General features: G+C 38.9%; 1 protein-coding gene and 1 long non-coding RNA gene across 3 annotated transcripts in view; one reads left to right on the top strand and one right to left on the bottom strand.

The window, feature by feature from the left end:
• The window catches only part of LOC127621349 (uncharacterized), a 13,020-nt gene extending 9,021 nt beyond the window's left edge, over positions 1-3,999 (top strand). For both annotated transcript variants that reach the window (XR_007967844.1, XR_007967843.1), the window contains exons 2-4: positions 701-909; positions 3,680-3,766; positions 3,863-3,999. This is a non-coding gene — a long non-coding RNA (uncharacterized LOC127621349). The remainder of the gene's footprint in view (positions 1-700; positions 910-3,679; positions 3,767-3,862) is intronic.
• LOC127621320 (clustered mitochondria protein homolog) overlaps positions 1-11,899 on the bottom strand; it is a 31,016-nt gene extending 19,117 nt beyond the window's left edge. Inside the window, exons 1-9 of the mRNA XM_052094875.1 lie at positions 11,659-11,899; positions 6,724-6,833; positions 6,184-6,355; positions 4,324-4,455; positions 3,958-4,112; positions 3,624-3,778; positions 1,511-1,633; positions 731-863; positions 308-400 (exon numbers count right to left, since the gene is read on the bottom strand). Of these exons, the coding sequence (XP_051950835.1) occupies positions 308-400; positions 731-863; positions 1,511-1,633; positions 3,624-3,778; positions 3,958-4,112; positions 4,324-4,455; positions 6,184-6,355; positions 6,724-6,833; positions 11,659-11,704 (1,119 nt within the window). The 5' untranslated portion in view covers positions 11,705-11,899. The remainder of the gene's footprint in view (positions 1-307; positions 401-730; positions 864-1,510; positions 1,634-3,623; positions 3,779-3,957; positions 4,113-4,323; positions 4,456-6,183; positions 6,356-6,723; positions 6,834-11,658) is intronic.
• Between the last annotated feature and the right edge of the window lie 2,988 nt (positions 11,900-14,887).

The following is a 14,887-nucleotide window of genomic DNA, read 5'->3' as shown; positions in this document are numbered from 1 at the left end:
GGTTTTCAGAGAAGTACCTTGCATCCGTGAACAGTTTGGTTATTATTAACGCACCAAAATGGCAATTCTTCTTGAATGCATTGTTCAGTTTTACATATATTCTTAAGTATAATTTAAAGGAACAGTGCACCCAAAAATAAAATTTCCCTCATCATTTACTCACCCTTTCTTATGCAGTAGAAGGGATCTCACTTTAAACAAACCACTTTAAACCAAACACTTTTTGGGACCACTGTAAAAATGGTACGTCTATGAGGTGGTGGTGGTGTGTGTGTGTGTGTGTGTGTATAGGTGTGTGTGTTCACACCTGCAGTAAGGCTCTGTCTCTTTGCAGTCTCTCCTCTAGACTTCTCCGTGGAAGATCTCTGGCTGCTTGCAGTTCTTTATTCCAGTCAGGGGCCTTTAAAATACACAACAGTGTCAGGATGAGAAAATCACAAGGAGAAATCACAAAGAACACAATGGTGGCTGTAGGAAAGGAAGTCTTTTTGTCTTATTGGCAAAGACATGGCATGGTCTTACAACGGTTCTTACTTTAGCCTAGATGTTTTAAAAAGCCCTTCGTCGACGACATTAACAATGCTTGCAAGTGTCTCAAACATAACTTTTGAATGTTTTGCAAAGATTCAATGGCATGAACTGCATAAACTTTGGATCTTTCTACAAAGTGCTCATTGTAGCAACCTGTGAATTTGTAAAGCTGACAGATGAGTGAGGACCCGGTGCGTACCTGGGCATTGAGGTCCTGGTCCAGACCCAGTCTGCCACTGAAGCTGGATTTGTGCGAGTGAAGAGACGAGTGGCCAAGCCAGCTGAGTGTTCGATACGGAGTGGACAGCGTCTCTTCAGCCGGCAAGGAAGGCCTGGATAAACAGAGACACTTACTGAACTGCACTGAAGCATTTGAGGGTGTGTGCATGTGTATGCGTGTTTGTGTGTATATATGCGTGTGTGTGTGTGCAAAAATGCATGTGTGTTTATGCGTGTGTATATATATATATGTGTGTGTGTGTGTGTGTGTGTGTGTGTATGTGCATGTGTGTGTGTGTATGTATATGCATGTGTATGTGTTTGTGTATGTGTATATGCGCGTGTGTGTATGTGTGTATATGCATATGCATGTGTATGTATATGTGTGTGTGTGTATATGTGTATATGTATGATGTCATGTGTATATGCGTGAATGTGTGTGTATATGCATATGCGTGTATGTATGCATGTGTGTGTGCGTGTATGTGTGTATATGTATGCGTGTGTGTATGCGTGTATATGTGTGTGTGTATGCATATATGTGTATGCATGTATGTGTGTGTGTGTGTGCGCGTGTATGTGTGTGTATATGCGTGTATGTATGATTTCATGTGTGTGTGTGTGAGTGTGAATGTGTATATGCGTGTATGTATGTGTGTGTATATGGATGTATGTGTATATGCATGTATGTGTATATGCGTGTATGTGTGTGTATGTGTGTGTGTGTGTGTATATGCATGTGTATATGTGTGTGTGTCACCTGTGTCGCAGTGAGCTGAAGTTGTGTTTAAACTGTGGGCTGATGTGAGACAGAAGATCAGTCAGACAGTGAAACACTGAAGTGGACGGGACGGGGCGAGGGTCAAATACATCAAGAGTCGACCTTAAACACAAATAACAGGATTTAGAATCACTGTCATTCTTTGAATCTAATGTCATCAAAACTTTATTATTGTCGGTTACTGTTAATAATTGGGTGTTTCTTCAAAATGTAATGTCCCAGGTATTGATTTTTATCAAAACTAACAATTTAAACTTTTTCATATTTGTTAAATGAAAACTGAAATTAGCCTTTCAAGACAGAGGATTGGCCATTTTAGTTCAAAAACCTTAAAAATGTCATATGTTTCACATCCTATATCTGGTATACTTCCATTATGACCACAGGCAGTGTTCAGAAAGGAATACTTGTGTACTGTTACTGTATACTGTGCAGTATGCATTGCCTTCTGCTTACTATTTAAAAAAAAAAACAGCAGCACACAACAATAAACATTTCAAACTGTATTATACTAAATTGTTGTCACATGACCCTCACTAAACTGCATGTTTAATTTAGCAAGTGGCATCCAAAATCATCCTGGAAATAGAAACTGTTATTTAGTATAATAATACTTTCTTTTCACCTTGAATACATGACAGTAGTGGCAGATTTAGGCATGGGCGACATGTGCAGTCGCCCAGGGCAGCATCTTGCGGGGGTGCGGCACGAGGCGGCGGCCCCATCCCCCCGGTCAACAACTTTGGGGGCGTTCGCATTTAGAATTGCTAAACTCCGACACACCTGTTTGCAAATGTTTTCAATAAACCGGGGTAACTGTTCACGTGTCAAGATCTGATTGGGGGATTTCATCTATATAAATCTGGCAACCTCACACATGTCGAAATCTAATTCTGACCGGCTAATCGCCCTTATTTAAAGTCTGTTATTTGTCAAACGTAGAAAATTTTATATTTTACTTGCATGATTAGTTCGAAGTACTTAATTTACAAGGGGGATGCCATCCCCTCACAACCCCCCTCAACACGAGCCCTGGATATACTGATCAATCAAATTAATTGCAATTAATTGCATTTATAAATATTTGTCTAGCAAGGCCCTAAAATAACAATAAATCTTCCATCCATCCATCTTCAACACCTTCAACCGCTTATCCGAAGTTGGGTCGCGGGGGCAGCTGCTCCAGCAGGGGACCCCAAACTTCCCAATCCCGAGCCACATTAACCAGCTCTGACGGGGGGACCCCGAGGCGTTCCCAGGCCAGTGTGGAGATGTAATCTCTCCACCTAATCCTGGGTCTTCCCCGAGGCCTCCTCCCAGCTGGACGTGCCTCAAACACCTCCCTAGGGAGGAGCCCAGGGGGCATCCTTACCAGATGCCCAAACCACCTCAACTGACACCTTTCGACGCAAAGGAGCAGCGGCTCTACTCCGAGCTCCTCACGGATGACTGAGCTCCTCACCCTATCTCTAAGGGAGAAGCCCGCCACCCTTCTGAGGAAGCCCATTTCTGCCGCTTGTACTCGCTGACCTAGTTCTTTCGGTCATGACCCAGCCTTCATGACCATAGGTGAGGGTAGGAACAAATATTGACCGGTAGATCGAGAGCTTTGCCTTCTGGTTTGATCCCACGAATGCATCCTCATCTTGTGCGAACCATGTGTCAAACAAGCCCGAGTGTGAGTGTGAGCATTCCCTTTACAGCTGGAGCCGCTCTTACTGTCCCCTACTGAAAAAAGGAGGTATTTCAAGCTTGAATTGCTCAGATTGTAGGAATATTTATATATTCATATATTCCTTATTACAACAATCGGGGACATGATTAATTGTGTACATTTTTTTAAAGCGTTATTCTTAACTAATCACACCGAATTTATGCTCTAAAAAAGATGTTAAAAATCGTGGCTTATTTATCACTCTTGAAATGGAAGTAGAGTCAGTTGCATTGTGGGATACAGCATTCCTGGCAGAGTGCTCTGTTGTATACTGCACAAGCATATAGAAAATGTTCATACTGTGCACAACATACATGCTGTAGAAATATTAGGAGGTAGAATAGCAGTATGCTATTCTGAACAAACCAATGGTCTTACCTGTTCAGGAAAAATCCACGTGGACAGCAAGTGATGTCACACTGTTTGCCTTCCAGAGTGTGGACCCTGATGTACAAGAAGTCACCCTGCAGTTTCTTGAAGCCAGGGGGCGGGTTCCAACAGCTGAGTGACAGGTCGAGCAGGTAATTGGGAGCCTATTAAAAACAGTTTTGTATTTATTATCAACTCATAGGGAAAAAAAATACAAAAACATATGCCATCTCAATTGTTTCTCCTAGACAGCAATGAGATCTGAGATTGAGAGCTATGAAAGAGAAGCATCGGAGCAAGTTTCCACTGGAAAAATGAAAAACAAAGTGTTATATTCCCATACTTCGCTGTGTGTGTTAGTGGGCAGCAGGGTCGTCAGCGGAGGAAGTTCTGATACTCCTGGCAAGATGTATGCAGGTGGGGGCGGTGCTTCTGCTGACTGCTCTGCCTTACTATTGGCTCGTCTATTTTTTGATGAGTGGAGAGTGGGAGGAGCTTCTAATACACACATGACATGAGTCTCATTGACAGGGTGAAGATAAATCAATGCATATTGAGTTATTTATTGGCAACACAGAATACAAGCACTGTACAGTACATAAAGTAAAAAAAATTAAATAAAAAAGTTATTTACAATATGTGAAGAATCCTGTATGTAAGGTGCTGTGGGTGTTTGCCAGGATGTTGCAATGCAGTTGTTAATTCTTACCGGACGTATGGGTGAGTGTGTTCAGTACACTTGGTGATCGGCCCTCCATGAAGGCATCCTGGGGTCCGGCAGCTCTCAGCATCTCTTGGACACGTGCCAGGTGTGCCTGTGCAGACCGTGGGGAGTACGGCTCTGTAACAAATACACATGGGTCAAAGGTCACATTACCATACCAAAATAAAACCTTTGCTGTGACTCCATATATCTGAGTTGAATTGTAATGTCTGTCATTTTACAAGAATATGATTTATCAAAAGAGTAATAAAGTAATCCACTCTTCAGTCGTTTTCCCACACTGTTCCTAAAGACTGACTCACTTTAGACTGAGAAATTACCATAGTGTGCCAACAAATGGTGCCCAAGCAGTGAAACCAAATAGTTGAAACACCAGTATAGCACAATCCTCCACCGATTCCCACTCACACTCTTTAGATGTCTCTGGCGGAAAACCAGCTCAAGCTGATAACTTTTGCAACACAATAGCAGTTTTCTTGCTGATCCAATCTGGACTTGCAACAAACCAGCTGCCAGCTGTTATACCAGCTTAAGGTGGTAAAACAGTTTTCTGGAACAAGATAATTAGGTAATTGGTTCAAATGAGTTGAACAGCTGGTGAGGACCTGACTGGACTCCTAGACCATCTTGGACTTGCAACAAACCAGCTGCCAGCTGGTTATACCAGCTTACGGTGGTCAAACTTTTTTCTGGAACAAGAAAATTAGGTAATTGGTTCAAGTGCGTTGAACAGCTGTTGAGGACCTGGCTGAGCTACTAGATCATCTTGAAGACCAGCAACAAACACGCTACCACCTAGTCAGGCTGTTGTCTGGAACATGGTAACTGTTTCAAATGGGTTGAACAGCTGGTGAGGACCTGGCTGGACTCCTAGACCATCTTGGACTTGCAATAAACCAGCTGCCAGCTGGATACACCAGCTTAAGGTGGTCAAACTGTTTTCTGGAACAAGGTAATTGGTTCAAATGAGTTGAACAGCTGGTGAGGACCTGGCTGGACTCCTAGACCATCTTAGACTTGCAACAAACCAGCTGCCAGCTGGTTATACCAGCTTAAGGTAGTCAAACTGTTTTCTGGAACATGGTAACTGTTTCAAATGGGTTGAACAGCTGGTGAGGACCTGGCTGGACTCCTAGACCATCTTGGACTTGCAACAAACCAACTGCCAGCTGGATATACCAGCTTAAGGTGGTCAAACTGTTTTCTAGAGCACGGTAACTGTTTCAAATGGGTTGAGCAGCTGGTGAGGACCTGGCTGAGCTCCTAGATCATCTTGAAGACCAGTAACAAACCCTCTACCAGCTGGTCAGGCTGTTGTTTGGAACACAGTAGCTTGTCCAAACTGACCCAAGATGGATTTCCAGCTCAGCCAGCTGGACAGGTAGTCAACAAGCCTAGACCAGTTACCAGGTTCCAAAAGGTCTACCAGCTGGTACTCACCTAATAACTAATGGCTGAGGGCCAGCTTGGACCAGCTAGAAACCATCTGCCATGTTCCAAACATAGTTACTGGTTTCAAGCTGGAAATATGGCAACATGTCAGTAACATCAAACCACATGACACAATAACCAGATTTAATGTTACTGACATGTGTCCATACTTGATTTGTGCTCTGTATACATGAGCTGATCGATTATTTACTTCAATTTCAGTCTGTTCATCATACAAAGCTATCGTATGCCTTCAGAAGACTTGAAATCTGATGCACAAGTCACATGGACTACTTTACATTTGGGTGCTAAAGTGTTCAGTAAAGTGTGTTACTATCAAATGCTATTGTATGGAAATCAGCATTTTCATTTTTGGGTGAACTAACTCTTCAAATGGAAGTTTTTGTGGTTTACCTTCCACTAGACGGAGCGTGACTCCAGCTTTGAAACCCTTGGCGTCCTGGAGCTCTGCCATGGGGTTGAGGGTCACACCCGAAAGGGCCAGAGCGAGAGACGTGCGTGGTGCCACCTCCTCCCTGCCCAGTATGGTCAGTATGGTGTCCTGGACCAGCCAGAATCCATTGACCTGCAAAAATAATTACTGCCCTTCAAGTAAAGACACCTTGATAGTCAAAAACATAGAATCTTATGTTAATATAACATTTAAACTGGATAACTTGTGCTTTGCATTCTTTGATATTCTGTAGCCAAACGAGGGAAAATATTTGCATACACGAGAAGCACAAACTAAACTAGAACTAGATTTGATTGCCAATTTATTTGGACACACTTAAGTTAAAAACGTCTGAATGTCATTGCATTGGTATATATATATACCCTATAGGTATATAGGGCTGAAGTGTCTCAATCAAAACCAAATTTAGCCAAACTACCCTGAAATTCTCTCCATAAACAGACATAATTGTCTTCCATTCTTGCATGCTCACAGCTCACCTGAAGCTCAAAGGGGTCAACACCAGCACCCTGAATCTTTACGGGAAATGAGCCGTCATCTTCTTTTTGGCTTTCAGAAGCTCTTTTCCCGTTTGCTGGACACAAAACATCTGCAGAGTGAAGAGGGGGGTAAAGCATGAGTGGATTCCTCACTCTCAGCTTGAAAATGTGCTTCAAGCCAAAACACGAGTTACATAAGAGAGTTGGGAAATATCTGCCCAAAAGTCATGAAAAAGTCTAGAGAAAGAGGAAAAAAAGATTTTCCATCCCAAAGTTCACTAACAAAAAAAGTACCATGGCACAACTATGGATTTTGGACCAGTACCATGGTAATATCATGGTATTCTTTAAAGCACATTGGGGCCCAAAAGTCCATTAATGAAAATGCTTTTTTTAATGTACATATATTATTTTTAATTTGTAATTTGTTAATGCAATTTCTTGGTTGATTGCAAGTAAATATAGCAGAAAAGATCAAACTCTTTCAACACAAAAGTTAAAGCATGAACTCAATTCAAACATGAATAAAATGAATGCTCTAGCTTATAAATAAAATCTTATTCATGATTGTTTGTCATCTTAACAATGCTTCATCGTGCATCAATCTTAAAGTGGAAAATCTTGTCATATTTTTTTCGCATATTTGAGTAAATTTCACAGGTAAATAAAACAAGTACATTTTACTTAACTTTTCAGAGCTGGTGTTCCCAGAATGGATTGGGCTTGAATAATTAATGAGCTTGCATGGTTTCATTGTTTGCAATTTTTATTGTTGATTTTGCGGTTGAGTTTGGTAACATCATTTTTGTGAAGTCTGAATATATAAAATATATAAAAATATTTCAATTGTTACCATCATTGTGTTTTGCGCATCAAGTGTTGTGGTATGTATATCTACACAGCCCTGTATCTTGTTTCTATTGCCTGTAATATGAATGGTGGTGGCATAGTAGCAACAGAAAGTTGCTAAAATCATGTTTATACACATATCCTTTATGTTTTGTGGCTATACTTTTGAAAAAGTGAGTATTTACATTTTTTTAAATATTGGCCCCCCTATTCACTTCCATTGTAAGTGCCTTGGATTTTTTGCTTTTTTTGCTTTTTTAAGAAAAGGAGGAATGAGTCATTATACATTTTTGTGGTAATCAACATTATGCCACAAATACTTTCAATGGAGCTTAACTTGTATTGAATCTGGAACATTCCTAATGTGACAGATTTGCTTAATTTTCATAAGTGACCTAGAAATGCACAACTAACTAAATTTCATAAATTTCTACTATTAAATTTTCTTCTTAATTATAAATCATAACAAAACAAATCCAAAGATTTTCAATGCATTATAAAGACCTTTTGACCCTACTGTACCTTGGAGTACCGTGCAAATACCATAGTACATGAATTAGGGTTTGTGTAGCTCAACTGGTAGAGATTAGTGCTTTCAGCGCCAAGATCATGGTTTAATTTCCCATGCACTTCAAGTCGCTTTGGATAAAAGCATCTGCTCAGTGCATAAATGTAAATGTTAACAAATAAGTTAATCATTCAGTACCACAATACATAATGCAATGGTACAGTATTACCATTTGATATGGCAACATGTTGTAAATACCCCCCCTGCGATCTCATTAGAGTAAAAGCTTGGATTCACTCCTGAAGGATTGCACATGGCACATTTATGGTCTAAGAACAGCAAGACTAGACTTGATTTCACATGAGCTTGTCCAGACAGACTTCAAAATTTCCCCCTGGTTACCAAGTGGAGAAAACAACCACTAGATGAGTGGCTATTAGTAATAAACCGCACCTCCTCGCTGACAATAGAAAATGTCTTTATAATGCATCTATGAGATCTCTCTGGCTAACTCTCTCTGGCATTACATCAAACACCGCAAACGGCCTGATCGTAACACAGCCGCTTTCAGTATGTGATCTTTCGCCATCTTTTACAGTACTTAAAGACAAGCTATGCATCACATGCACATTAATGTTCATAGTGAATAAATTAAGTTTAAACTAAAGGCAATTGCACACGAAACGAGAATTTTCAACGATTATCATTTTGAATTGAAACGATGGATTCCTATGAAGCCATTCACACATGACGCGAACATTCTTGCGCCGACAAAGCGAGGTTTTGTTTTTTACGGTGAGTTGATTTCTTCTTCACCGGACGATGAAATGCCCTGACCAATAATATATGAGCTTTGGATCGATTTCGAAGAAATCCCGAACCAGCATTGATGATTTGAGGGTTACTTTAAAAATGTATTCCACTACATTACAGAATACATGCTGTAAAATGTAGTTTCAATAGTCCTATTGAAGTAGACCTATTCCGTTAGATTACTCAAGGTCAGTAATGTAATCTAATTACTTTGGATTAGAGGTAGACCGATATATCGGTTTTACCGATTAATCGGTGCCGATAGTTGCTTTTTGGAATTATCGGTTTTCTGCAACGGTCTATAGAGATTGTTTCGCATCGTTTTTTAATTATTTCGTCATTTCAAAATAAGATTCCCGGGCTTGTTTGTACTTAAAGTTCACATTTTGCACCAAATCGTCATTTTTTTCTGGTTATTATTGGGATTTTGGTTGAAAAAAAAAATGCATCTGGGATTTTATTCATTTTGGACACTTTGTCTTTGCCTGCCATAGCAAAGAAATAACAAAAAATAAATGTGGCATCCTATAAATCAATTTATAAAAATATATCTTGGAATAATCAGTTATCTGCCTATCGGTTATCGGTATCCACTATCGGTCAAGCTCTACTATGGACTACTTCAGCACTGGTAGATTTGTTCACTTGTTCTGACTATAAACAAGTTAATAACAAGTGAAAAAAATCTGCCATTACAATCAGATAAAAAATACATTGTCTGAAAAACCTAAATATCTCATGCAGTGCTGCTTCTAAATCAAGATGAAGGATTTTTAGACATTTTTTCAGGAAAAACAATACAAAAATTCTCATCAAGAATAAGATTTTTGTGGTTTAATAAAAGGTCTTACTAGAGAAATAAAAATGATGATCTAATGTGGATTTTCATCAAAGTCTGGAAACATGTGCATGTAAAATGACTAGAAATAGCATTTTAGCTTAGCATAAAGCTAAATGTCCCATGACGGTTTAAACAAGGAATATTTTGTATTTTAAATACGTAATCCTGTTACATGTATTCCGTTACTCCCCAAACCAGCATGCAAATGATATTGCTGCATCAGTGCTTTGCATTCCCTTAAAAAACGTTCTGATCTTATGTGGATTGTCTTAATAATGTATTCCATATTGCTGCATTTTTTAGGGCAGCTGTGGCTCAGGTGGTAGAGCGGGTTGTCCACTAATCGCAGGGTTGGTGGTTTGATTCCCGGCCCACATGACTCCACATGCCGAAGTGTCCTTGGGCAAGACACTGATCCCCAAGTTGCTCCCAATGGTAGGCTAGCACCTTGCATGGCAGCTCTGCCACCATAGGTGTGTGAATGGGTGTGTGAATGAGTGAATGAGTTCACAGAGTAAAGCGCTTTGAATACAGCTAAGGTTAAAATGGCGCTATATAAGTGCAGACCATTTGCCTTTGCATTTAATCTTATGCGAGTTCTCTTATATCAATAATAGTGGCATCTTTGCCTTTAAATAAAAGGCGAATAAAACGTGTGAATATTAAGTGTTTTTCTTCAGCTAATATTAATACTGAATCTGCAGTTATTGATTGAAAGTAGGTTCAGATTGGATCAATTGACTTTTTCTTGCATTTTAAAAAGGGTGAGAATACGCCACTCTTATTGGAAGCTAAATGTAAATATTTACCACTGCACCAAAGAACAGGAGGGGCACATCTGAGCACGGCTTTTTAACATTACACAAAAAGTTGGGGAATAAATATAGAAGTTTCAGAGCACACATTTCTGATTGGAGTAAACTCATGTAACCTTTAAAAAGATTAAAGGTTGACTGCTAAATTAAATATTGGGTGGATTCCAGTTTGATCATGTTGCCCTACAATAACCTCACAGAACAAAGCGTTGTCAGTGAAACACAGGAATAACAGTGCTTTGAGGTTTCCCTCGAACGCAACGCGTTCTTCATGTCAGGCAAGAATGACAGTGGTATGCATTTGCCCTGGGAGTAACGCGCTTGTAATGAAAGACAGGAATGTCCCGTAGTGTGTTGCTCTATCACCATTTCATGAGGAAACTCACTGGAGAGGATTGCACACCGAGTCTTTAGCTGTAACAGATGTGTGTTTGTACGTGTGCACACAAAGGCAAGAGGAAGTGTATAGGAAGAGGTCAAAGGTTACGTTTGTTTAGCAGTGGGGTAGTTGACAAAGTAATTTAGAAGTGTTGAACTGTGATGCAGGGGGACATTTTTAACTCCTAAAACTATTTTAAACAGCTTTTTTCGAATTCTTTAACATGCAGTAATATTAATAATGGCTATGCATGCATGATTATTGAAAATAGCTTACCAATAATTGCATATTTGTGCATTTTTCACACCATGGGATTGTTTAAAATGAACTTAAGTGATGGCAAAAGGGATTGAAAAACTTAGATCTGTCTATCTAGAGGCTACATGCAATATTTGTACTTGTAAAAATGCATTTAAAATGAACTAGTTTCACTGAAAATGAGTAGTAGTGCATTTGAATGTAATGGCTGCTTCATGTGTGCCCTCACATCCTGCAGTGTTGAACTATTTTTCTCAAGCAGACCACATTTGAACCCAGATTGCATCCATTATATGCCATTTTTCTCACAATATGCATGTAAAATTTCACACAAGCCCTAAAAGGAAGTCAACCAGTGCAAGCCAGAAAAAGCTGGACCCAAAAACAGAACAGCAAAAGAATGAGTGAATCATCAGGAAAAGTTTGAGCGAGGAAGGGGGGTGCAATAAAATCAGAACGAGGCAACTCTTACCCATAGTTCTCTTCTCTGCATTTCCTCTCTTTGCTGTGTCCCTCATGTTTTCCACTCTTTTCTGTCTGCTTTTGTCTCTCGTTTGCTGCTGTCTCGTGGTTCTTCTTTAGTGTGGACACTCTTCCTGTTTAGCGCAGTGCAGTCAGAGAGTTGTCAGGTGTGACTGACCCAACACGTCTTTTTACTTTCTCATTCCCTCGCTCGGCCACTCCCTTCTTCCAACAAACTGCTGCAGTGTTTCCCTCCCCTCCCACTCTCTTTTTCTGGGCAGACAACAGGCATGTTTCACTGGGCGTGACACTTTACTCCATTTTGCTAGAGTGTTGTGGGTGTGCTACCCTCCCCCTCTGACTTCCCTAAGGGCAGGGAGGGATCCTACTACACACACACAAACCTGTTGACATCATTGATATACCTGGTTATATCTCACAATCTCTGTCAAGAACATGTCCAGATCAGATTTGACTCTAAAATCAAAAGAATAAAACATAGGAAAATGTAATAAAACTTAGACATATACAACTTATTTTGATTTTAATATATTATAAAACATGTAATTACATTATAACTACATGCACACACACACACACACACACACCAGCCACAACATTAAAACCACCCGCTTAATATTGTGTAGGTCCCTCTTGTGCCACCAAGAGCACCAACACACATATCAGAATAACATTCAGAGATTATATTCTTCTCAACACAATTGTTATAAAACATGTAATTACATTATAACTACATACACACACACATATACACAGCACTGTGCAAAGGTTTTAGGCACTTGTGAAAAATGTTGCACAGTGAGGATGTCTTCAAAAATAATGCCATGAATAGTTTTTATTTATCACTTAATGTCATACAAAGTCCAGTAAACATAAAAAGCTAAATCAATATTTGGTGTGACCACCTTTGCCTTTAAAACTTCCCCAATTGTCCTACTTACACCTGGACACAGTTTTTTTTGGTTGTTGGCAGATATCCAAGATTCTTGGACAATTCGTCACAGTTCTTCTGTCTCTTTATGTAATCTCAGACTGACACGATGTTCAGTGGGAGGCTTTGTGGGGGTCATGACCTCTGTTGCAGGGCTCCCTGTTCTTCTATTCTAATATTTTCTATTTGCAAATGTACTGTTTGGGAGTGTTAGATTTATATTTCCTATTGACACTAAAACTGAAGATATTAATAACCATCTTAAGACAAATGCTTATGTGAAACATCTCATGTGCTTAAGTCTTTTGCACTGTACTGTGTGTGTGTGTGTGTGTATATATATATATATATATATATATATATATATACACATATACACACACACAGCATAATATAAATCAAATATATAATTATAAAACATAACTTCTATAACTTTAGATATTTCTTATTTGGTTATGTTAAATTATAGGTACATATAGTACTTTAAATTCAAACATTTTCACATCGAGGATGTATGTATTGTTTAGGATCAATTACGATTTTTGCATTATGTAATTTCCCCAAAAATTTACGCTCATGAATTATGTAGAATGGAAAGTACATTTACAAAAGTACAAATGTTAGTATTCATCACTTTATGCTGATTTTAATCATAAAAAAATAAATAAAAATAATAATAATAATAATAATATATATATATGGCCTAGTTTACATTCCTATAATACAGTAATACATTTATTTATTTTTTTATTAATCTGCATTACAATTATAAGAACTTTGGGACAAAAATGTGAAAATAATGTCACAATTCTAAAAATCTGGTGAGCTGTTTTCATTAATATTAGTTACAGTAACATTACACAAACTAACAATGAAAAATACTTTACAGCACTTATTAATCAAATTATTTAAGGTTAATGTTCATTTAAACGTATATTAATACTTGTTTAAAATCAAAAGTATCTATGTAACGTTAGTTAAATGCAGTATGAATAATTGTATTTTGATAAATTAACATTAACAAATATTAATAAATGCTGTTAAATATAAATATATATATTTCATTCTTGAGTCTATTGAATTCGTGAGATTAACCCACCTAGATATGATGAGTCAAATGAAACAGTCATTGCCAATATAATTATCTCACTACTTAAAGTGCTGTGTAAGTGAGAGTGTGAGTAATTGATGCATTTGGTGCCTTCTTAATACTTTCCACACCTACATTGTAAAAGTTCCTTTATTTTAAAAGCCGTTTGCTTTCAGTCCTGTCGTGGCAGCTATATGCTGGACCTTTCTGTGTCGTAATGTGACAAAAAGCAGAATATGCTCAATAAATGCACCCCATCGTATTGGCCAGTTTGAGCTGCACACCTCTGATATAACAGCTCACACCGCAGCGGTTGCCATTTTACAGATCTTATCCAATGTTTGTCCCGACAGAGCTTGAAAAGCGAGGAAACAAGTCACTGCTGGGATTACACCAACAAAAGCAGCACTTGAGCGGACAGTATCACTCTCCTCACATTTCAAAGCTCTTTAAGATGACTAGGAAACAGTCCTTTATCTTTCACACTCGGTGTTGGTGTCAGGAGCACACGCTGTTCCTGGGAGGGGCCGATTTTACCAACTCACCAGACAAGTCGAGAAATATTCGTGAGATCTTGTCTAACTCTGTGAAAACTGCTCTTATCTGGACTAGATAACATAGAGCAGAATTGATATGCATCACACTCATGCAAACAATTTTTCCAGAGATGAAATAGATCTGCAGGTTGTGTAGGAGGTTACAGATCATAAGAGCAAGACAGACAGCTTGCGCAACAATTTAAAGAGTTTTACCCTGATTTAGTGGAATGCTATCGAACGTAACATGTCTGAATGTTGGGTATATTCAGATGAAATAAAAAACATCTGATTGTTATGATCTACAGTGTGGTTCAAGTAGCTGAACTGATGCAACGTGCGACACAAATGACCAGGGTATGAGTCCTGAAGAGCACACGAGTCAATTCATGAGCCGAAAGTGTCATAGAAACACCTCAAAAAGGCGTGGCGTGCTTTTCCTTTCACATTTGCTTTTTCTGACACTATCGGTTAGGTTTAGGGTAGTGAGGGGCGGTTTCGTTGATTTAAAACTTGATAGAGCATTACCTTAGGAACCTCATCTATTTGGGAGAACATTTATCATTTAAGTGGACATTTCAACACGCGATTTGTCACAAAAAACGGCCAGGTAAGCGTCATCTGTTTCTTGCAAATCTTGAGGTTTTTACCGTAATAACTG

The sequence above is a fragment of the Xyrauchen texanus genome, chromosome 27, assembly GCF_025860055.1.
Source record: "Xyrauchen texanus isolate HMW12.3.18 chromosome 27, RBS_HiC_50CHRs, whole genome shotgun sequence".
Classification (NCBI taxonomy): domain Eukaryota; kingdom Metazoa; phylum Chordata; class Actinopteri; order Cypriniformes; family Catostomidae; genus Xyrauchen; species Xyrauchen texanus.
The sequence above is the reverse complement of the archived record's forward strand: the minus strand, read 5'-3'. Positions and strand labels throughout refer to the sequence as shown.